We start from the raw sequence: 23,698 nt of genomic DNA, 5'->3' as shown, positions 1-23,698 counted from the left end.
TAACCACGTCGAGCGTCTGTAAACCAAAGCATCATCGCCCAAATGTTCTTCGCCCTTTGTCCCAAAGACACAAATGCCCTCGATTGTTTTTAAGTTTGAAATTCAACCTTTTTTTTTGGGTTTTCTTATTGCCTGGGATTGGAGTACTTGCTTTGCTTTGATTTGTACCTATGAAGACTGAAGAGGTTTTTCTGGCAGAATATTTCCTACCACCATGGATAGCAGCAGTAAGCCAGTGACCGTCAGTTGTGAAAATGGTAAGAAAACTTACCCTAGCTGCAATGGTTTATCCTATACCAGGCAATTTTATTTGGATGGTTCAGATCTTTTTAGAATGCCAAGAACTGCATATTTTCTGAAGGCAGAGAATCAGCTAGGGCTTTAAGTTTTCCTGTAGAAATTGTTCATCATCAACCTCTAACATGATTCAACTCTGCAATTTGAAGACTTTCAGATTGGTTCACTCAATATTTTCTTGTACATTTGCTTCCAAAATAAACAGAGTGTTGGTTGGAGATCCAAAACCCTCACATTTTTCTCTTCAGAGTCAGTTGCTCTGCAGACACATCACCTCAGAAATCTCAGAAAACCAACACAATTTCACAGTCACTTACCTCATAAACTCTTGTGGGTTGTCCCCAGAAGGAGCGATTTCAGCTTCTAAGTGGGTCGAGTTGAAGTCACCAGAAAGAGCAGACTCCGTTTTAGAGCTTCTGAGAAACTATGGAGCATCTCAAACCCAGATATCAAAGCTTATTAGGTCACATCCAAAACTTCTTTCAGCTGATCCTGAGAAAACCCTTTTGCCAAAGCTTGAGTTTTTTAGCTCTCTCGAAATTTCAAAGGTGGAACTTATAAAAACTCTGGCTTTTAATCCACAGCTTTTGGCAGTCAGCTTGAGAAATAGGATTTTGCCCACTTATAACTTCCTCAGGAGTATGCTCTCTGAGAAAAATGTTGTTGCTGTTTTCAAACGCAACTCATGGATTTTCTTGGAAAATCACTGCAAGCATGTGGTGCCAAATATTGGGCTTTTGAGAGAATCGGGTATGCCTCAACCATGCATTTCTTTGTTGTTAGCTCACTGTACTCCCGCTTTGATGGTAAATCCTGAAAAATTTGGTCAACTTGTGGGTGAGGTTAAGGAAATGGGATTTAATCTGGAAAAATCAACTTCAGTGAATGCCCTGTGTGCATTGTGTGGTAAGAATAAGTTGGTATTGAATAGAAGTCGTGAAGTTCTTAAGACATGGGGTTGGTCTGAGGATGATTTTCTCTCCGCTTTCAGGAAGAACCCGCTGTGTATGATTGTCTCGGAGAAGAAACTTATGCAAGCAATGGATCTTTTAGTGAACAAGATGGGATGGTCGTCAGGAATGATTGTCAAATATCCTGTGGTCCTCGGTCTCAGTTTGGAGAAGAGACTTATCCCAAGGTGCTCTGTTGTTAAAGTTCTGTTGTTGAAAGGTTTCATAAATGAGAACTTGAATCTGGGTTCTTTGCTGAAACCGGCAGAGAAGCAGTTCTTGGAGATTTTTGTTAACAGATATCTTGGCAAAGTACCTGAACTGTTAAGTGTGTATCAAGGGAAGGTAGATATCCAGGATGTCTGATCTGATATGTTGAAACGGGTGAGGATGTAATTATTTTAGCCACCTGACGCTGCACCGCTCATATGCATTAGCTTGCTTTTGGCACAATACTATAATGTGTCCTCTGCCCTAGAAATTTTGTCTTTAAAGTAAGGTTTAAATTGTATCCCACATCTTACTAAAATTTTGCAGGAAGTAATTTTAGTTTTTCGTTCTTCTACTCGGCAGCCTACCTGTTTTTAATAAGATTTATATAATGCTTTCTTAGTAGAACAAATGCCTGCTGTAGTGTCGCCCAAATTGTTCTGTTTATGGTTCCCGACTTTGGTTACCCTTGAATGTTGATTTTGTACAATGTGCGCATGTATTGCTTCTATTAGGGTACAATGTATTGTATTTTGGGTGAGGAGTGGAAGAAACTAATTTCTGTCCATTTTTCAAAAGATAAGAATGACTCTCAATCCTTTATCCCCTGCTCTTTGAGTAATTGTCCTCTGAGATGCAGCTAGCCTACTTAAGCGGCCACGGTTGGTTTATAGGAACTACTTCAGTGTCAATGATTGATTAGATTCATATGTAATCATGTCAACATGGCATCGAAGGACTCGATAAGCATCGTTTTCGCATTGTTTTCTCTTGTGTTAGCCTTTTTACCAGACCTTAACGATTAGGAACGCGATATCTGCAATGCTTGATGAATTGGGAATTCAGGGGACATAAAACCCGGCTCTGATGGATGTGCAAAGTAGGGTGGTTTGGCAGTTGTTATCTCTGGGGTGAATCTTTCCCGCACTGATGGATGTGCAAAGTTGTGTGGAACTTCCCTTTGTTGTCCAAAATATAAAAAACCGTCACTCTGAATGAAATTGATGATTGGAATTTGGATCAAGCAACTAACACATTTTAGGATTGTGTTCCACGCCACTATGCATCCACGCATTTTTGGAGTCGTGTTTGAAGCCATTTTGAGACAACAATAATTATGGTTGAAATTGGAAGAGATATAATGAAGTGTTGAATTTTGATGCGTAAATATGCATTTGTGCAATAAAAAAAATGACAAAGTGAGACTATTTTATTAAGCCCTAAATGCACATAAGAGAACACATGGCATAAAAAAGTGCCCCCAAAACATTTGGTATAAGATTAGACAAATTTCTACAATCTACGCACTAGCCAAAATGGGCTATCAGGTTCATTTTACAAAACGTTGGGCTTTATTTACCAAAAATGGTGACTAGTCCACACTATAACATCCTTGACCCAATTTAATCGATTTAATCAAATTTAATTCTTTTGTGAAATTACAATTTTACCCTTAGGAGTAGGTGTAATTGGGTCACTTTTTAATCAAGAAGGATCTAGGGGAAACAAGTGACACTGTTGTGTAGAGCTCGCTCTCACGAGTTCGTAGACATGTAGTAGGCCCAAATTGGAGTTTTAATGAAGAAGTTGTGGTCAACGGAAGTGCAATGGCACAACTGTAAATTTTTCAAAGTTGGATTTTAAAAACAGATCAGCTCTCTCTCTCTCTCTCTCTATCTCTCTCTCTCTCTCCTCCGTGCGCAGTAGCAAATTTCTGACGGCGATTTTGTCGTCGTCCAGTGTTCGACTAAGGTGAAATTGGTAGCAAAAGTTTCGTATCGACGTCCTCTATCTAATCCACCCATTTTCTGAGCTCAAAAACCGAAGGAAATTAAACTGGAACGATTGGAAGTTTGGGTGATTTTAGAAGTTTTCGACTCAGGTGAAATTGATAGTCGAAATTTTCTCAATCCACCCACACGCTGCTGGCGTTTATGGCGGAGTATGGGTCATGGTGTGGCGGCCCATTGTGTTCTAAAATATTCTCCATGTGGTCCTAAGCGCGATGGTATGCTGGGATTCGAATTTGATTATCGTATGACAATCGAACGGGTTTACGCCAATTAAGAAATATCTGGGTTCGATATGTTCGAATCGTTGGATCGGCTCCAATTCCAATTATCTCATTCTTCGTGCCTCTATGATCGTGTAGAAACTCACGGATCTATAATCGGAGTTCCGGATACTCCAAATAAATGATTCTAGGGTTTGGTAAACCAGTGACCGTCCAATCGCTCAATCAAGAGTGATCCAACCACTCAATCGAAACCAAACTTTCAGGACGTGTTTAGTAGACCTGGTTGGACCTCTAGGAACTTTCTGTCTTGAAATTGGAGGTGGTGGCCCCGCGGGCCCTATTGACCAAAAATGGAAAGTTTGACCAAATTGTTGACCACGAGGTTTTTGAGACCACCCCATCCTTTGTAAAGAACTAGAATAACCTTAAGACTTCTCTAAGGTGGTGGGTCCATGTGAAGTCTCGTGAACTAGGGTTTGATTTTAAATGCGCGGTTGAGGCTGTATAACGAGTTTTGGTAGTGTTTGGACTTTTGATTTAGTGTACATTACTCTCTGAACATTTGTAAGGTATGTTTATAGTGGTTTAATTTTGAGATTATAATATTATTTAATCGTAGTTATTGGCTGTTATATTGATATAAATGAAGCTTTGGGGATGGTGTAGAGTGATACATGATTTGATGTTGAATGACGATAATTCATGTGTGAATCTGGAATTCAATTTTGATTGTGGAAGCCGAATCGGTTGGTATTTAATATTTTGGTTTGAGGTTATGAATGTGTTGGGTTTGGAGTACATGCTTTTAAGAGTTTGTTGACCATACTACAATATTTTGAGTTATGGAAAATATGATTATGGGATTTCCAGGGATTACTACTGTTAGTATTATTATTATTATTATTATTATCATCATCATCATCATCATTACTACTATTATATATGTGGGTTTGGGGTACCTTTGAATATTTGAAAATTGGATTTCGAGAATATCATCTTTTATTATAGGGGTTCTTCGATCTAGGTCCAAAACAATTAGCTGATATTGGATTTAGTCCACGCATTTTTAGTTTTAGATGTTGGTCCTTTGACTTTATTTACTTTTTTTGTTGTATCGATTTTACCCTTTGAGGTAAATAAGAAAAACATATTTAAAATCTAAATTTAATGCATAATTCCCTTGTAATTGAATTTTGAATTCTTCCCTTGATAATATTTACCTAATATATACCATTTAATCAATAAAAGTAAGACCCTCATATTATACCTATGCGATGGACAATAGGACAATATATCTATACCATGAGATAATATATCTACATCATAGGCTGAACAAACCACAAAACTTCTTACCTTATAAGTAAGGTGGAAAAATAAACAAGCAGAATATTAAATTACCTATAACTTAGGTGCATAAAAACATAAGTCGGACAGTATATGCTACCTATATCTCTGGTACATAAAAAAAAAAAGTGGTAAAGCGTATGTTACCTATAACTTAAATTCATAAACAAAAAGGCAAAAAAGTGTGGTACCTATATCTCATGTATGTAAAAACACAAACACAAGTCAATTAATAACTTTTTTTTGGTTAAAGGAATATGTTACCTATAATTTAGATATATATATATATATATAATATATGAAGAAAAATATATCAAAAAAATGTATTACCTATATCTCAGGTATACTATACTTAAAAGAACAACTATAAAGAACAAAATGACTAAACCTGATTCAAAGTTGAGCATATATTCAACATAAAATAATAATAATAATAATAATAAAAGAAGAAGAATAAGAAGAAGAAAAAGTCGATACTATGACTGCATAGCAAATATATATTAGACCATGCTTCAACGGTCATTTGTGCCTTGGGATGAACCCCAACTCTGAATCTCAATTATTTTCTCACCTATTTTAACAAGTGTTTGGCTTCCTTTGAGCACTAAACTCACTCCATTATTTCTTTCTTATGTCAATGTACAACATTTAAAAAAGAAAAAAAAAAGTCTTCCTAATTAGGTGTTTTACTTACCATAAATTTAGTAATTTATTATAAAACCACCATAAAAATTTGCTGCAGTTAATAACTTCATTATTTCTTACGTTTTATGTGCTCAAGGGTAAATTGGATAAGGAAAGAAATATAATACTAGCTAATTATCTCATTAAGGTAAGTAATCTAAGATAATGGGCAATATTGGAACCAAAAATGATTTTAAAAATATAAAAATCAAAAGATTACATCATACAATATTTAAAAAGGAATGTAATCTTATGTGGCACAAAAGTCAAAGGACTTGTATCAAAGTCACAAAATCCGAGGATTAAACCCAACTTTTGGATGAGAATTTGGATCTATATCAACTTTTCTATTTATTATATATATACATATATATATATATATATATATTAGATTATGAAAGTGTTTTATGGATTGTCTTGCATATTTATATACTTTGGATTATTTTTATTGAGACTATGAATATTTCGGGCCTTTATGGAATTTATGCTTGTGAGAGTTTATTTTCTATACTGTGGATAAACATTTGGGTATGATGGAATATTGAGAATTTAGAAAAACTGAATTAAGGGAAGGTATATTATCTTTATACTATATATATATATATATGGGTTGTGAATCTCACCATCATATGTACCTTCCCTGGTTACTATACCCACACGTGGCGTTGGATTTTCCAGCGAGTGAGCTTCCTTGGATATTGGTTACATTATCACACATAGCGTTGAATTTTTGGCATGTGGTAAAGATCCGGGCACCTTTGGTCGGGTGTGTCATAGGCTTTGACGGGCAATCTGCGTGTGTAAGACTTAGATTGGCCACACATGGCATTGAATTTTTCAGCGTGTGTGTTGTAGAGTGGCAATTTCCCCCATTTGGGCTAATATGGTTATGGGATTATATTATCGGGCTAGTTTCAGCTTTTACAATGTAATAGGTGATTTTCAAGGGATTAATATTTTAATATTAATATTATTGTTATTATTATTAGTATCAAAGTATATGGATTTGGGTCTCGGACTTTGGTGATTTTGAGATTTGGGTGATATTGGGTTTGTTTATGAAATTTGAACAGGGGATGTATGGATTTTGACATTTCATTATTGAGATATCGGATATTATTATAAATGTCTTATATGTTCATCTAAGTCTATTATATTTATTAAGTAAATGAATAATGTTTATTGGTTTATTCGAAATTTGGTTGTGGGTTGAGTTTTTATTATAATTATATGACCTTGTGTTTTGGGATTTAGGGTAGTGGTTTTGAGTTCCAGCCGCGCGAGCGTTAAGGATTCCATCATGCATGTTTGGGGATTAAGTTTCAGCTACACGGACGTCGAGGATTTCGTCGTGCATGTCTAAGAAATGTGTATATGTAAAGATAAAAGTTTAATGGGAACAACAATGAGATTTTCTTGAGCATGTGCATGGTGAGTGCTCTGCATAGGCGTGATCATAGTGTTGATGTTTGGACAGTGTTGTTTTGCCACATACGCCTTGGATAGCGTATGGTTGTGGGAAATAAATGATTTTAGGAAAAGTAACTTGAGTTTCAGAGTAATTGGTTAGTTTTAAAAGAGTCTGCATAATACTTATGAGTTTCTACAGGGCAATGGTTTTGAGTTGTGTCATGGAAGAAAGGAGTTGTCAAAACATTTAGTTATATGCCTTGTAGGAAATTGAAGTTGAGAATTAATCTAAATTAAATTGTGGGTTTTACTTGGACAATATTTGTATGTTTCTAAATTGTGATTCTTTTGTCATAAGAACTACGTGTGGCTTGATTTCCCACAAAGAGGTTCGTAGGTTGCCTGGGGGTTTAACCTAGGTGCAGCTGCAAAATAAACTGTTTGAGTTGTGCTTGTATTGTTTTAAGTGTGGAAATAAATTTTAGAAAAAGAAAGGTTTTTTCTGATTGTTGTTACGATAATAGTTACGGGTGTTTGAAATAAGAAATGATTTACAAATGAGTTCAAAAGCAAGAGCGTTTTAGAAAATGTTTGGTTATGAGGCCGGAGGCCTGTTTGTTTGTTGTGTGTAACATACTTTGTGCATGTTGAAGTTTGGTGATTTTAAATTGTGTTTTTGATAGGTTCAGTCGAGCTGGGTTAATCCCCCTTGAGGGGAATTACTCATTTTTTTCTTACTTGCTTGAATAAGGATGCTTTTTCAATACCCCTACCTAGATTATATATGTAGTTGTAAAGGACGGGCAGCCTGCTTGTTTGTCTTCATTGACCTGTTGAAATACCGTTCGGCTCCTGTCGGGGAGTCTCACTCTCTTGCAGATCTTTCTTCAACTATTAATGTTAGAGTTACTAGTTTCTCTTTCTTAGGGTTTAGGGTTTAGGGGACATTGCAGAAATTTTGGTAGGAGTCTCGGCCTCTTTTCCTTTGTTTTAAGGGAAGAGGATGTTTGTAATTAGTAAGTGGGCCCGACATCAGTTGGATGTCGGAAAAACCACAGGATCCGTCACGCATTCTGAGGAATTCGTGGCCGGTCCTGTCACATACTATTCAGCTAAAGGGAGATTTAATTAATTCATGATGTTTTGATAAATTGGTAAATAAATTACCACCAATGGTGATTTAATCCAAGAATCAAATTATTTGAATTAGTTTCGGTCCAAAATTCACAATTTCGTAGCTGTTAAAGTTTTTCAGGATATTTCCTCACCGTTGGTGACTAAACTCCAAGAAAATTTGATGACCTTAAAAGCTAGAAAGTAAAAGTCAAACTTGCTTGAGAATCACGGCTATTTATTATATGATCATCAGTCTAGTCGTTGCAAAAGGAACGATCAGGAGACATTCATGAGTATTGATGAGTAGGTGCCAAAAATGATCAATGCATTGGAATGACAAAACTTTTGCCACTTGTGTATTAAATGGGGGTTAGTCCAAAATATAAAAAATATCCAGATAGCCAAATTTGAATATAGACAAGGTATTTCAATTAAACAAAAACTCAAACAAAAACTCAGACAACCAAAAAGAAGACGAGATTCTTTTTGCAATATAAACAAAAATTCGAATATGTAGGAAGCAACCCATCTCAAACAAAAACTCAGACAGCCAAAAAGAAGACGAGATTCTTTTTGCAATATAGACAAGGTATTTCAATTAGAACTTTAAAAAGATTGAATTCTCTTACAAATTTTCATCAAATTAGATAACACAAATAGAAGTCAGGTCTTTCATCATATTAAAACCTCAACAAGTTTATAAAGATACCTCTGCCTTAAAATTGTCTAGAAAGCTTCCACATCATACAAAACCAACCAGAACAGGTACTTGCCGGCAGTTTCACTCACTTTTCCAACATACATATTGGCTCAACTTGTTTATCGCTCTGCCGATACCAACATTGATATTGATTTCCAACTAATCTTTGTTAGTTGAAGGTATTGACGTGCAATTCCAGTCCAGCCTAACCTTAAAACATCATTTTGATTGTATTTTTAAGCAGAAGTCAATGTATAACAATTTGAGGCCTGTCTAGATTTAGCAATTCATTTTATGCTTTGTGCTTAAGGCAATCCTGCTTGGATTAGTCGGTTATATTCTCCATAAATTCGTGTATTTTGCTTTACTGACCGTTTTGTCTAGATAAATTGTGAACTCCTCACCAATCTGAGGCATAGAAAAGAACTCTCTTGGGAGGTTTCCCCACCCAAAATCACAATCGTTTGTTTAAAGTCTATTAGTTGGGGCTCAAGTATATAAAGTCATTCAAATTTATTAGGGTATTATATGTAACAATGACACGCTCACATAAAAGAAAGTTAATCCAGAAATCATTAAATGGATAAATGATTAATGAGGCTTTTTACTCAACAGACTCAAATATAAAAAGGATAGACAGACATTTAATGTACAAAAATAGAAAAATAAAATATGACAGGTATACTATACATTTAAGAGTTTTTTTATTTTTATTTTTTTATGCGGATACATTTCAGAGTTATTTACACTAAAAATTGTGCTTTTACTAAACCCTTTGTAGGTCCAGAAATTACACAAATACTCCATAAAGTTTTAAACTGTTTTCTTGAAACCTTTTTCCATTGATTTTTCCTTCTATAATTGATGATTTTATATAAAAAAAGGTCTTCAAATAATAACGAATTTAGTACTTAGATTTTTACAAGCGAAACTTAGGAAGAGGGAATTGAACTTAGGACGAGATATATCCTCTTAACCACTTAAGCTTCAAACTCCTTACAAGCTATTCTTTTAATCGAACCGAGATTAAACTTGTTATTTACGTAAGCTTTTTTATATATGAAATCATTAACTTTTAGATGAAAATTTAACAAAATCGGATTTAATGAGAATAATTTGAAACTTCTGGAGATGTTGGTGTAATTTTCAAAACCTCTAGGATTTTGACAACACACAGTAAAATGTAAATAACTCATACATCCAAATTCCAATTGCAAGAAGAGGCTTTCAAATTGCTTGTGGGCCGCACCTGAGGGTAACCACGTCGAGCGTCTGTAAACCAAAGCATCATCGCCCAAATGTTCTTCGCCCTTTGTCCCAAAGACACAAATGCCCTCGATTGTTTTTAAGTTTGAAATTCAACCTTTTTTTTTGGGTTTTCTTATTGCCTGGGATTGGAGTACTTGCTTTGCTTTGATTTGTACCTATGAAGACTGAAGAGGTTTTTCTGGCAGAATATTTCCTACCACCGTGGATAGCAGCAGTAAGCCAGTGACCGTCAGTTGTGAAAATGGTAAGAAAACTTACCCTAGCTGCAATGGTTTATCCTATACCAGGCAATTTTATTTGGATGGTTCAGATCTTTTTAGAATGCCAAGAACTGCATATTTTCTGAAGGCATAGAATCAGCTAGGGCTTTAAGTTTTCCTGTAGAAATTGTTCATCATCAACCTCTAACATGATTCAACTCTGCAATTTGAAGACCTTCAGATTGGTTCACTCAATATTTTCTTGTACATTTGCTTCCAAAACAAACAGGGTGTTGGTTGGAGATTCAAAACCCTCACATTTTTCTCTTCAGAGTCAGTTGCTCTGCAGACACATCACCTCAGAAAGCTCAGAAAACCAACACAATTTCACAGTCGCTTACCTCATAAACTCTTGTGGGTTGTCCCCAGAAGGAGCAATTTTAGCTTCTAAGTGGGTCGAGTTGCAATCCCCAGAAAGAGCAGACTCCGTTTTAGAGCTTCTGAGAAACCATGGAGTATCTCAAACCCAGATATCAAAGCTTATTAGGTCTCATCCAAAACTTCTTTCAGCTGATCCTGAGAAAACCCTTTTGCCAAAGCTCGAGTTCTTCAGCTCTCTTGGAATTTCAAAAGTGGACCTAGCAAAAACTCTGGCTTTTAATCCAAAACTTTTGGCAGTCAGCTTGAGAAATCGGATTTTGCCCACTTATAACTTCCTCAGGAGTATGCTCTCTGAGAAAAATGTTGTTGCTGTTTTCAAACGCAATTCATGGATTTTCTTGGGAAGTCACTGCAAGCATGTTGTGCCAAATATTGGGCTTTTGAGAGAATCGGGTATGCCTCAACCATGCATTTCTTTTTTGTTAACTGATTGTACTCCCGCTTTGATGGTGAATCCTGGAAAATTTGGTCAACTTGTGGATGAGGTTAAGGAAATGGGATTTAATCTGGAAAAATCTACTTCAGTGAATGCCCTGCGTGCATTGTGTGGTAAGAATAAGTTGGTATGGAATAGAAGTCGCGAACTTCTTAAGACGTGGGGTTGGTCTGAGGATGACGTTCTCTCCGCTTTCAGGAAGAACCCACAGTGTATGATTGTCTCGGAGAAGAAACTAATGCAAGCAATGGATCTTTTAGTGAACAAGATGGGATGGTCATCAGGAATGATTGCCAAATACCCTGTGGTCCTCAGTCTCAGTTTGGAAAGGAGACTTATCCCAAGGTGCTCTGTTGTTAAAGTTCTGCTGTTGAAAGGTCTCATAAATGAGAACTTGAGTCTGGGTTCTCTGCTGAAACCTGCAGAGAAGCAGTTCTTGAAGGTATTTGTGAACAGATATCTCGGCGAAGTACCTCAATTGTTAAGTGTGTATCGAGGGAAGGTAGATATCGAGGCTCTCTGATCTGGTATGTTGAAACGGGATGAGGATGTAATTATTTTTAGCCACCTGATGCTGCCTTACTCAGATGCATTAGCTTGCTTTTGGCAATCCTCTCCCCTAGAAATTGTCTTTAAAGTAAGGTTTAATTTGTATCCAACATCTTAATAAAATTTTGCAGGAATTAAATTCAATTTTTCGTTCTTCTACTCCGCAGCCTATTTGTTTTTAGTTAGATTGATATATGCTTTGTCATTAGAAGAACACATGCCTGAGCACTCTCCGTAACGTGGCCAGTCTCCTTCTGTTTATGGTTCTTGACTTTTGGTTACCCTTGAAGTTGATTTTGTTGAATGTGCACGTATATTGCTTCCATTGGGGTTCAATGTAGTCTATTTTGGGTGAGAAGTGGAAGAAACTAATTTTTGTCTATTTTCGAAATATAAGAATGACTCTCAATCCTTTATCCCCTGCTCTTTGATTAATTGTCCTCTGAGACGCAGCTAGCTAGCCTACTTAAGTGGCCACGGTTGATTTATAGGAACTACTTCAGTGCCAGTGATTGATTAGATTACATGAAATCATGTCAACATGGCATCAAAGGACTGAATTTTCTCATTGTTTTCTCTTGCGTCGACCTTTTTCTCCAAGACCTTAATTATTAGGAACGCGATGAATTGGGAACTCAGGGGACATAAAACCCAGCTCTGATGGATGTGCGAAGAAGGGTGGTTTGGCAATTGATATCTTTAGGACGAATCTATTGAGAAAGCCTCTGGAGATTTGTGGGTCAATTTTACTGTTTTTTGTTTCTCTTTCTTGGAATAAATTGCTGTTCAATGAACTTCTCTTCGTTCACCAAAATAGAAAAAGAGGTATTGTTTATTCTTTACTTGGATGACAGTTTTCTAGTATTGATTCTTGGCATACATGCAATTCAGCAACGTTATTGCAGGCACTTATTTTCTCATGGCTTGGGGCACCCAAAAATGATCATTCCTGAGGCTATTGCAGACACTTATTGGTGATTTTTGATGAATCACACCGACGAAGTTGTCAAAGAGATTAGACATTCAGTGCCCTGTTCGTCGGTGTGATTCAATCAAAAATCACCAAGAACCCAAATATTACCACAAACCATGCATTTTTATTAGCTAAAACACATATTTTTGGCCCTCAATGTTCAAACACACAATATTTGTTGGGGTGTAGGTTTAGTTTCCCCCTATTGAAATTGTTTAGGATCAATTCCCCCAGCATTCATGGAGGGCAAGAATACTATCAAACACTTTGCTGAAATTCAAATCCTCAGAATTTGGGTAGATTTTGAATTGTCTTGGACTTTGAACTCAGCACTTGCTTCTTTCAAACACTGCCCAAGGTTCAACTTTTCATAATTTTCTTTTAGAAATTTTTTTGGTTAAGCTCATAATATTGAGCTTCACAAAAGGAAAATCAAGGCAAGGTGTTTCCCAAATGCATCTCGTTGCAATTCTTGTGCATCTTCAAGAGGATTTGGCGGTCCTGGTCGGTGAAGTCGAGGGCTCCCAGTTTGGGTTTGTGAACCGCAGGGGCAGCAACAACCTGCTTGCTGAGGGTGGCGAGGTCGTGGGGAGGGATTTTTATCGTAATCACCCCACGGTGTTGTGCTTCAGAAACCACAACAGTCATTTTGAACTTACTTCTTAACAGATTACCCCAAATCACAGCTTCCATACCCACTCTCATCGCTAAAAGATAGTGGAGGAGAGAGAGAGAGAGAGAGAGAAGGGGAGGTTAAAGCAGAGGAGAGAGAAGGAGGAGGAGGAGGAGAGTGGAGAGAGCGGTTAGGGGTTTGCTTCTGGTATGTAGTGGTGGTACAGTGTAAATGCCCCTATTATATTTTGTTCTATGTTTATTTATTTTCTTTTAACTTTTTCACTTACAATGCCCAAACAGAAAAGAAAAGAAATTAAATATAAAAAAATTATTATATTTATAATATTTATTTATTTATTTTTTTAAAAAAAAAAAGAAAAGGAAAGGAACGCATCCTGTGCCGTTGCTGCCAATAGTGATATTCCCACTAGAAATTAGAATCCATTCATTCGTAAAGGAACCTTCCAATCAGATTTGACACGTTTAAACCTCATTTTTGGTATAAAACCAACATTATTTAGGCAAAATGTGATTTTGGTCCACGTAGTTTACCAATTTTGTCCCTGCATATAGTCTGAATTCCACACAATTCAAGGAGAATCTCCCCTTTTTTTTAGTATGGAGGGGGTGTTTCGGTCCAATCCTACAGCTCCTACTGTAGCTTTCCTTATTTATTTATTCTTAGAACTTTAGACTTTCCTTATGTTTTCAAGTCTCAAAGTTCTTACGTCGGATTCATGAGGAGATGCTTTGGGCAATGAAGGAGGAGTAAAGGTGGATGTGGAGGGATGGCTATAAGCGGGGAGCGAGTTGAGTTAGGTGGTTGGGTCGGGAGGGGGATGAGGGATTGGAGAAGGTGGTTGTCAAGTGGTTGGGGAGGGGCTGCTGGGTAGCTATGGTGTGGTTGAGGATGGGCTGTATGATTGGACCAAAATGCCCTTCCATATTAGAGTAATTTGATATAAATTGATTGTTGTCCTTTAATTGCTTTAAATTGGAATTACAATGACAAAACTGATCAAATTAAAACTATAGAAACCTTAATGGTAAAAAAAATAAGCTACAGAGACCAAAAATGACTTTTTGCCTAATTATGACTGCAAATTTTACAAGTGGAATGTTAGAGATGATAGTTGTTGAAGTATGATTTCTTTCAATAAGAAATGCTTCATGCTTACTCTCCAAAAATGAATGATGAGGGGTGGAGTACTTGCAAAAGATTACCGATACATACCCACTATAATAAGCTAACAATGGGTATTCAATTAGGATTTTAATGGATCTCAACGACTTAAACAATAAAGAGAAATGATAAAAGTGGGTTGGAGTGTTTCCATGTCATAATTAGAAAATTAACTTGTTCATTTAGCCACATGTTAAAACTTGATTAGTACATAACACCACGTGGGATGCCACCGGGTATGACATACGCATTGATTGTAAATCAACAAAACTTTGTTCCTCTTGTTTATTCTGTCACTAATTGTCGAGATTGTCACCAAAGCAGCTTCATAACTGTTGTCAAGATTGGACAAAACGATTCCATGATGGTGCATCTATACTTCTTGTCACTGAAACAGCTTACTATAAGTTTGAGCCTACTCGAATATTTATAAAATTTCTTGAAAAAACCCTATCAATTGTCATTTTCCAAGGTTAAATCCATAATTCTTATACCTCATATTAGAAGTGAGCATTTACCTCTACACCCACAATTAGAGTTCGACTCTCACCTTCGCCTTCTCAAAATTTAGGCCCCCGTTGTAACTGTAACACACAAACAAGAATAGTGCAAGTTCTAGATGTCACTAGCAGTTGCTTTCAAGTCCAACATACCTCTGTAAAACAGGGAATAACGTGATCTTTCTACATCCCACACTGGTGAATCTGATCCATCTTCTTTCTTCATGTCCATACGTCAACCAAAAGACAATATTTGCTAAAGAAAATAACATCACGTATAATAAGACCCATCTCAATGAGGGGACAGATGCAAGGGTTTGATTTCTACTTACCATTAATTTACATGCCTACAAAAGGGGGCATATTGAAAGTGCCACAAAAAGATCCATATATTGATTGCTGCATAATGCAACATTCTAACATGATAACACCTATCCTGTTCCAACACTTACATTAGCAAGTTTGATAGCCAAATCAAAATGGTGGGCGATTTACATTAAAAACTACTTTCTTTTTAGGTAATTACATAAAAGCTATCAACACTATCAAAGTTTTAACAGCCGAAAAAATGGACTGCCGGGTGTTTGAGCAAATCTGAACCATATGTGCCTTCTATATTTATACTAAATCGTAGCAGAACGAAGGATGTAGCTGGTGGTGCTTCAAGCATCAAAGAGCAGCACAAATGGTTTCTGCAATGTTTGTAAAACCAATTATCCAAACAAAATAGTATGCCAACAAATAAGCAAGAAAGGTGCACAAGTTTATCAGAAATTGTAGCAGAGGCAGTGCCATATATACGTTAACAAGAAACCACCCGCATCATAATTTTACCTGAGTGATCATATTTAGGATATATTCACATGCTTAATTCATAGATGATATTTGTGTTCATTAGGAAAACCATTGTGGAGAATTATATGAAAAATGCACAAAAGGAAAAATTGTACATTTGATTTAACAATATTAAAGTTGAAAACAGAAAAGCAAATTCCATGCCTTCTCTTTTCTCATTAATAAACAGTCTAACTCTTTGTTTGATTTCAGAGTAGTTCTAGAAGATGATGAATTTTCTTCCCTGCTTCAATTTCTTGATCAGACACAACTGTAAACTTTTGTATTCACTTCGGCACTTGATGGACTAAAGAGTGAGTGATGATACTTCACTAACTAATGCAGTTGTAGACCCGCTAGACGTAGTCGACAAGTTTTGAGGAAGAAAGATAACACTTCCATTTTGCAACACGCAACAGGGTGTAAACCTGCTAATGGGCTGGGGTTGCACAACAATGTGGAATTTCATCATCAAAGAGAAGACTTTTCCAAATCTTTTTCTCTCAGTTCTAATTGGTTTGACATTGATGATATACGCAACAATCCGTTATATCGAGGGAATGTTAATCAGTGTGTCCACTCTACTACTCTTAAAGAAGTTGATAAATATACATAGAGTATCAGTTATCCACAAACTCAGAAAGAAAATTTAATCCTCTGGGAGACATTGGCCATACCTGTCAGCAATCCTCAGCTGGTGGAAGTCAGACAGGCAGTTGCTGGAGGAAGAGGTGGAGTAGAAGCAGAGTCTCCATTCCTTTGGTTTGTATCAGTTTCCAAGTGCGATGGTGAAATACATGGGAATGCATTGTTCTTATCAACCCCATGATCATAAAGCAACCCCTGGAATACATGCCCGCTAATTTTCACCGTCGCTTGATAGGCTAACTCAGCTGCACCATTACTGATGGCAGTGACTCTGTGGCACCTGAAAACTGCTGGTGCACGAACTTTATCTGGTAACGACTGTTTGATATTCGCATCTGTGAATTTAAAATAAACCAAGTTAACTAGGTCTGTCAATTACACATAGCAACCGTTTCGAAAAAAATTACTCAAGATAGATTACCACTCAAGAAACCTAACTCATTCTCATCAAAGATTATAATTCTTACTAGTTTGAAACACAAAAATTTGAAGCTTTGACAACAATGAAAGATCAATCATTCTCTGGTTACATGATATAAAAGATCATTCTTGCATTAAACATGATTAAAACCTATATTACTTTGCCGAGTGACTCCAACTATACTGTAACAGCAAAACCAAAACCAATTCTAACATAGAATTAAGAAAAATAAAAAAGAGGGCAGCTTGGTGACTAGAGGCTGTACTTGCATTCTGTGATGGCACCACAACTCTTGGTCTTTTGGCAACAGAAGAAGACCCAGAAGAACCTGCAGTCAAGGATATTGATGACTTTTGCATACGTTCTGAAATTGTCCCTCTAATCAAACTTTGCTTCCTAATATAAAAAAAATTTAAACTAATTTCATAAATTAAAAGAAGATTTATTGTAATATCTTCCTAAAACACTGCACAGGAAGTGTAGATATGAATCCATTAAGAAATTCATGATAAAAAAGTTATTTCAAAACCTTCACCACCACCACTACCACCACCAACACCAGGAACAGCAACCGTCACCCCCATCTGCCGCTCTCGCCGCCTCGCCGCGGGGACCCAGGTGCTCTTCACGTGAGTAGAGCAGTCATAGCCGCGTCCTCTGCAACAAGTCCTGCACCTCCCGTACTCACAACCCTTCTTTGCCTTGTTTCCACAGTCCTTGCAAGCCTTCATTTTAGAACTCTCACCACCACCACCACCACCTTCATTTTCATTATTATTATTATGACCTTCACATTCCACAACCTGTTCATTTTGAGCACCATGGTTGCCAAAATTCAGCATGTCTTGCTTAGAAGGGTTCAATTCTTGGCATCTCCGGAGGCCCCAAAAATGTGAACTGTCAGAATTAACCTCAGCTGTTGTAGGTGCATGTGGAGCACATGGGGTGGCAGTAAGAAGAGGGAAAATGCCAAGGCCAACACCAAGAGTGGTGGATGAAGGCAGGGGAAGGTCAGAGGAAATGGGTTGGTTCTGTTGGTGCATGGAAGAAGGAGTTGGAGCAATGAGGAGGATGTCTCTGAGACCCAACATGGTTTCATAGGGTTTGATTGACTAGCTTGAAATGTGTTGTTGTTTTGGGCCAATTATTGCTCTGCTTGTTCTTTGTGTATTCTGAGTTTTGTGGAAAGAGAGAGAGACAGAGAGAGAGAGAGAGAGAGAAGGTGTCTTGTCATATGTACCGAGTGAATTTTGAAGATTTCTGCTTCTGCAAACAGGCTATGAACTCCCACTTAAAAAGTTCTTGAAAAAGAACAACAGAGGAAATTTTTGGTAAACAATACAAAGCCAGTTTTAACCCGGAATCAATTATATGCTATTTTCCTAGAACTAGGGGGAAATGAAAAAGGCACAACAACAGTAAGCTTTATTCTTACCTCCCTCACTTCTTTTTTGTTGTTGTTTTTAGTGATTTAGTGTTATGACATGTTCGCTTACTAAAATCGGGTATTTGAAGGATTATAATTCCTTATTTCCGTTTGTGCTTACTAATACATGGGTATTTTAGATTTTAGTTTCCGACCTTCTCTTATGATCCAAACTCATTTGTTTTCTTCAATTCCCAACTTCGTCAATTCATGATTTCCTCATTCCATCATAAGCATAAGTTATAACACATTGTATTGTTGATTGCCACAAAATATGACTTTCCCCAAATCTATATATATAAAGCAAAAGGTAAAAAAAGGTAAAACATTCAAAATACAAAAAACTGCCCTTAATTAATGTAAACATTAAGAATATAAATTATTAATTAAATGAAGATAATATAGTAAATTCACACTTTTTTATATTAAAAAATTAAAATTAAAAAAAATTCAGATAATAGATATTATTTTTATAAAACACAACTGCTCATTATTTTTTTTAATTCTAAAATAAATTTAAATTTTTTTAAAAAAAAAACTTCTCACAAGTATAGAAATGTGTGCAGATAGGATAGTACTGAAATGATTTAGTATGGTTAGTTATCCCATTGTTCTCATCAGACCCCTTTAATAATGACAGTCCGAACTTGGATCTTTAAAAAAAATAAAAAAATCTCAAAATTTTCAGAAAAATAATAAATAAAAAGTAGTTCTTCTCTGGTGCTGCAGTAGGAAGATACTAGAAGCCTAACTAATGACTTTCCAATCCATTTTTCTGCAAATGCACTGTTTAGCTTTTAAGATGGCCACAGCGCATTTTGGTGGGGGCTGCCTGCCTCTGATATAGTGCGCATTATGCGCAGCCTCGCTATTTAATTATTATTTTTTATGGCAGAGAAGGCCTGAGTGTGTTAGGTAGAGTCTAGGCCTATAGGGGTGTGGACCAACCTAGTCTATTAATAGGTCAAGTGTAGAGCCTAAAGACTATAGGATGCTTTGCTTTGAGTAGGGCTATAGGGTTGTAGGTGCAGCCTAGAGCCTAGGGCCTGGGCAGATATGTGATTGGGTAAAGTTTGGCCTTCCCTTGACCCTTGACTAGCTTGATAATGATGATTTTCTTTTTTTACCTTTTAAATTAATTCTTTTTGAGTGGCTTTTGGTGCATCATGAGAGTGATTGTTTGTTTTAATATTTAGAAAAATAGGGTAATTATTGCGCAATGAATTTGTTTTGTTGTGTGCTTCTTCTTATCCACCCAGTGACTGTCTTCAATTATGAAGTTTTATTTGTTTAGTGAAAAGAAAAGTAAAAGAGAAAAAAAATTTCAGATTTTGAATTTTGTTTTGTCCTAATTTAGATTTCGAAAAATCACTTGAATCGCATATCCAACATTTTCTTAGTGAAATGTTCAAAATTTGAGAAATATGTAGGTTGGGTTCTTACATTTTGGTTCCAACCAAATTAGAGTTCATGAATCCCAATTTCACCTAGAATTCTAAGGGTGGACATCTGAACGGTGAAACTATTAAACCAAAACAAAACAAGCTGAAAAGTACTGTGTTGACCAAAAAAGTCAATCTGGATTCAAAAATCAAATTGGCCCGGTTTGGTCCGATTCTGGTTCCATTTATGTCATGAAAAACCGATCGAAACCGAACCATATTAGACAGGTATATACATTTTTTCCAATTATCCAATCCTTTAGGCCCAACTCTTCTTCCAACTATTTGGGTAGCCCAACTCCAAACCCAAATAATTTTCCTAAACTCCCCAGACAGAAGCCCAATTCCCCAAACTTCCTAACTCCCCAAACAGCAGCCCAGTCGAGGCAGTCATCTGTTAGAGATCAGGATGATGAACAAAGAAAGAGAGAGAGCTAAGTTATAGCTAATATGCCGCGTTCAAAGCAGAAAAATATCCTGCAGTGAAATCTTTAACGCAGCAACCAATCACCGATTCACTTTTCAACTGCTGTGATTGTAGAGAAACATATCTGCAACCACTTGAAGATGGCAATGGTATTGAAAGAAGATGAAAAACCAAGGCACCCATGTTCTAAGTTCTAACCACAGAAGTATGATAGAAAAAAAATACATCATCCAGGAGTTACAGCTTACATGAAAAGAGAATCATACTCGTGCCGGACAGGCAGAGCTCCCTCCAAGGACTTCTAAGCTAACATTGTTGCTCCATGCATCATTGTAAGCAGCAGCGGTCCTACGTTTTGGAGGCTCTAGATGAACATCCTAAATGGGGTCTTTTACTCTATGTATATTTATGTGATATTTTTTTTCGTCAGTAAGTTAAAAAAATATATTATATGAACTAAAATTCACATTTATAACATAAAAGAAACAATCAATATGTAATTTGCACAACAACTTTAAAAACACAACAAATCATCACTTAAATATCACTCTTCTTGCATTTTCGGATCAAAAGTATCAATTAACTTTACATAATCAAATTTCCTAATTGATTTAAGCGATAAGTTTAAAAAATAATTGGGTATTTATTGAGTTTCCTCTTTCTAATTTTGAATTGAGTAATTGGGTAAGTTTTTTGTTTCTACAATGAGTGAGCCTTTATTGAGTTTCCTCTTTTTAGTTTTGAATTGAATGACTAGGTAAGTTTTTTTATATATTTATAATAATTGGTTTGGACCTAACATAATATTCATATATCATAGTTTTTTTTTTTATAAATAATATAGATATGTATATATAGGTTATTATATAAATTGGGAACCCTCCCAATTTAGGGACTTTAGACAACCGCCTTGCCTGTTTGTGCTCAGGACCTCTCCTGAATGTAAACTAACAAATAAGTTATTATAGTTAATTACATGATCAAAAAATGACTAATTATGTAAATACAATATAGAACCATGTAGGTACGTATGACAGATTTTACAAAAGCCTCGCTAATTAGAATCGAATTAAATTCCGAAACTTGGAGTAAAATTTAGCAGGCTTTTCCACTTAGGTTATAGTTTAGGCAAGATTAAATCTTGGCTAGGGTATGAAACAGGGGATCTAGAAACCTTGGGCCAACCCTCTTCTTGTCATCATCTTGCACCAATTTCGTTGCCGCAGGCAACAATTTAATGATATTTTCCACTAATGTTGGTTTACAGCCACCAGCCAAAATGCTAATGAACTAGGATCGTAATTCCAAGGTCCTTTAGAAGTTAGAGGGAAAACGAAGCTCACGTAATCTTCCACTTCATTTCCGCATCAAACTATGAGAAGTCCATTTCTTCTCATAGCTATTTACTAGTGATGTCATCTCAAGTGGTTTCCCTTGTCATATCGCATCTCACAAAATACTCCCAAGTCCTAATTAAATGAGAAAGTGAAGATGAGATTAGAATTGATTGATGGATTGATCTTACCCAAAAAAACAAGGAAAATGACCTTATTAAGTTCAATCAAACCTAAATGGTTGCAGCTTCGTAAAATTAATTTCAACGAACTACTCATAGATTGTAGAAAACAAGGAGAAGAACAATTGAAGAAGCAAAAGGGACCTAATTTATATGCAAAAAACATAAAAAGGATGAAATGAAGGAGATGGAGAGAGAGCATGCCCGGCCCTGAGGCAAGGCGAGAAGGGCTACTGCCATGGGCTCCATCTCAAGGGGGGCCTCAAAATATTTATTTAGTTTATTGTTTTATTTAAAGCTGTTTTTAAAATAGTTTTTAAATATGAGATACAATAGTATATTAGGTTTAGAGTATATATAAGAAGCTAACATCAAGATTTCTGAAGTTCCATTGCATTAATGGGTTCTCTTTGATTTTATTCAAACCAAATATATGTTCAAATCCACTATCATTAAGAAATATGGCTTCATTTTTTTTTTTATATTAATGATGATTGATGAGTTGATGTTCTTATTATAAATGTATCAAATGGACTATTTTTTGGAAGAAAAAAAACGACAGTTATTGACTTTGGAAGGAGTAATTTGTAGTTCAAATGGAATATCTTTCTTCCTTTGGTGCATTCTACTACTTAAAATGTCATATTTTTCTTCCAATCTCTTTCAAATTTTTTTCGTTGTGTTTAATCATTGTTTTATATATAATTTTTTTAAACTTTACCACAAGTAAAACAAATTTTTTTAAGGCCTAATTTTTGTTACTAGTTGTAAAAGGTCTACACTCTATATATACACATGTATAAATCAAAACAAATATTTTTATTTATAAGTAGTTTTGCATTTATAGGGCCTTCTTTTTCATTTTGCCCTGGGCCACCAAAATCTCAAGGCCAGCCCTGAGAGAGAGAGGCGGAGATGGTGGTGGCATTGCAAATCTGGACGTACCTTGGAGGCGGTGTCTGAGATTGCAAATCCAATGCTACATTTTTAATCTCATAACTAATATTTTCCCAAGCCTAATTTCAAAACATCTCTCTTTTCTAGGCCAAATATCTCTCTTTACATGAATTGGATCATTTGTAAATTTTCAAGTCCAGAATGTTAAATTTGAGTTGTAATTTGTATAAAATTAATAATAATTTGAAAAAATCCGGTCCAAAACTAGAAAAATTAGAAACCGAAACGAAATTGGTTCAAACCAAATAAGCCAATTTCATAATTTTTTTTGCTAAAACCTAGACCGAACTAAACCGATTAAATAGTTCCAATTCCAATTTTGATTTGAGGTGGAAATCAAACCAAACTGGACCACACCCACCCCTAGTGTCATGCCCATGAAAATGATGTTCTTATTAGGTGCAATTGTTAGATTGAATCAGAAAAATTAGTTATGTGAACATAATCATGTCCAAATATATAGTCCAATATTAAAATTAAAGGTGTCAAATTAGCCATGTCAGGTCAGTCCTCAATTAAAATTAAAGGTGTCAAACAGGTCATGTTGGGTTTATCCGACCCATTTAGAGTCGGCCCAATTAATAAACAAGTCAAGTTGAACTTGTCTATATATGAAAATCATTAAGTCTGACGTGAGCACGAAAGTTTCTTCAAGGAACAAATAGTAGGGGTCACCCTTTCATGCAAAACCTCACAACTGGACACTGAAAGTTTCTTCAAGGAACGAAGGTGATTAGGCAAGTTTCCTCTCAACTTTGAACACTTTCTTAAAATCAGCTTCTCAAGACGAGCAAAGTCTACACAGTTACCTCCACCTGGACTTGGTAGCCATTCCTCCCACTATGGCATCTCATCAAACTTAAGCTTCTTCAATGATTGAAATGGCCGACATACAGAAGATCCATTGCAACTATAGAACTCAACACCAACAGTCGTGAGTCGTGACAGATTTCATACTTTCTATAGTTAGCTCTTGCAGAACGGGTAGTTGCCCAAGTGGTGGCAAGGACAAAGGATAACTACAACCAATGAGACATATAAACTGTATGTTGAGGAGGCAGAGTCTCCAAACCATTTTGGGAAGGTGATTCCACCACAGAATTTCAAGGTCAGTTTCACCAAGTTTATGAGAG

The 23,698-nt window shown here is 36.1% G+C and overlaps 3 protein-coding genes across 4 annotated transcripts; 2 read left to right on the top strand and 1 right to left on the bottom strand.

Moving 5' to 3' along the window:
* Positions 1-1,812, top strand: LOC103330838 (uncharacterized). Its single transcript, XM_008233450.2, has one exon. The coding sequence runs from the start codon at positions 423-425 to the stop codon at positions 1,611-1,613; it is 1,191 nt and encodes a 396-aa protein (XP_008231672.2). The 5' UTR covers positions 1-422; the 3' UTR covers positions 1,614-1,812.
* Positions 1,813-9,999: 8,187 nt separating this feature from the next.
* Positions 10,000-11,782, top strand: LOC103330837 (uncharacterized). The gene has a single exon (XM_008233449.3). It carries the CDS (start codon positions 10,407-10,409, stop codon positions 11,595-11,597), a length of 1,191 nt encoding a protein of 396 aa, XP_008231671.2. The 5' UTR covers positions 10,000-10,406; the 3' UTR covers positions 11,598-11,782.
* Positions 11,783-15,190: 3,408 nt separating this feature from the next.
* On the bottom strand, positions 15,191-18,180 carry LOC103330836 (protein LATERAL ROOT PRIMORDIUM 1-like). Of its 2 annotated transcripts, XM_008233448.2 has the most exons (4): positions 17,327-18,177; positions 17,063-17,125; positions 16,406-16,711; positions 15,191-15,586 (listed from the first exon to the last, which is right to left on the bottom strand). In XM_008233448.2, exons 1-3 carry the CDS (start codon positions 17,886-17,888, stop codon positions 16,419-16,421), a joined length of 918 nt encoding a protein of 305 aa, XP_008231670.2. In that variant the 5' UTR covers positions 17,889-18,177; the 3' UTR covers positions 15,191-15,586; positions 16,406-16,418. The 2 variants fall into 2 exon arrangements, with proteins under 2 accessions (XP_008231670.2, XP_088909121.1); XM_089052995.1 differs by lacking the exon at positions 17,063-17,125 and having other exon boundaries at positions 17,327-18,180.
* Between the last annotated feature and the right edge of the window lie 5,518 nt (positions 18,181-23,698).

Source organism: Prunus mume, linkage group LG5 (genome assembly GCF_029339155.1).
Source record: "Prunus mume cultivar Tortuosa linkage group LG5, ASM2933915v1, whole genome shotgun sequence".
Taxonomy (NCBI): domain Eukaryota; kingdom Viridiplantae; phylum Streptophyta; class Magnoliopsida; order Rosales; family Rosaceae; genus Prunus; species Prunus mume.
The sequence above is the reverse complement of the archived record's forward strand: the minus strand, read 5'-3'. Positions and strand labels throughout refer to the sequence as shown.

Coding starts and splice junctions, on each gene's coding strand:
- LOC103330838 (XM_008233450.2), top strand. CDS start 423: ATGATTCAACTCTGCAATTTGAAGACTTTCAGATTGGTTCACTCAATA.
- LOC103330837 (XM_008233449.3), top strand. CDS start 10,407: ATGATTCAACTCTGCAATTTGAAGACCTTCAGATTGGTTCACTCAATA.
- LOC103330836 (XM_008233448.2), bottom strand. CDS start 17,888: ATGTTGGGTCTCAGAGACATCCTCCTCATTGCTCCAACTCCTTCTTCC. Junction 17,126..17,326: donor TGGTAGTGGTGGTGGTGAAG/GTTTTGAAATAA, acceptor CCTTGACTGCAG/GTTCTTCTGGGTCTTCTTCT. Junction 16,712..17,062: donor GGTGCCATCACAGAATGCAA/GTACAGCCTCTA, acceptor TTAAATTCACAG/ATGCGAATATCAAACAGTCG.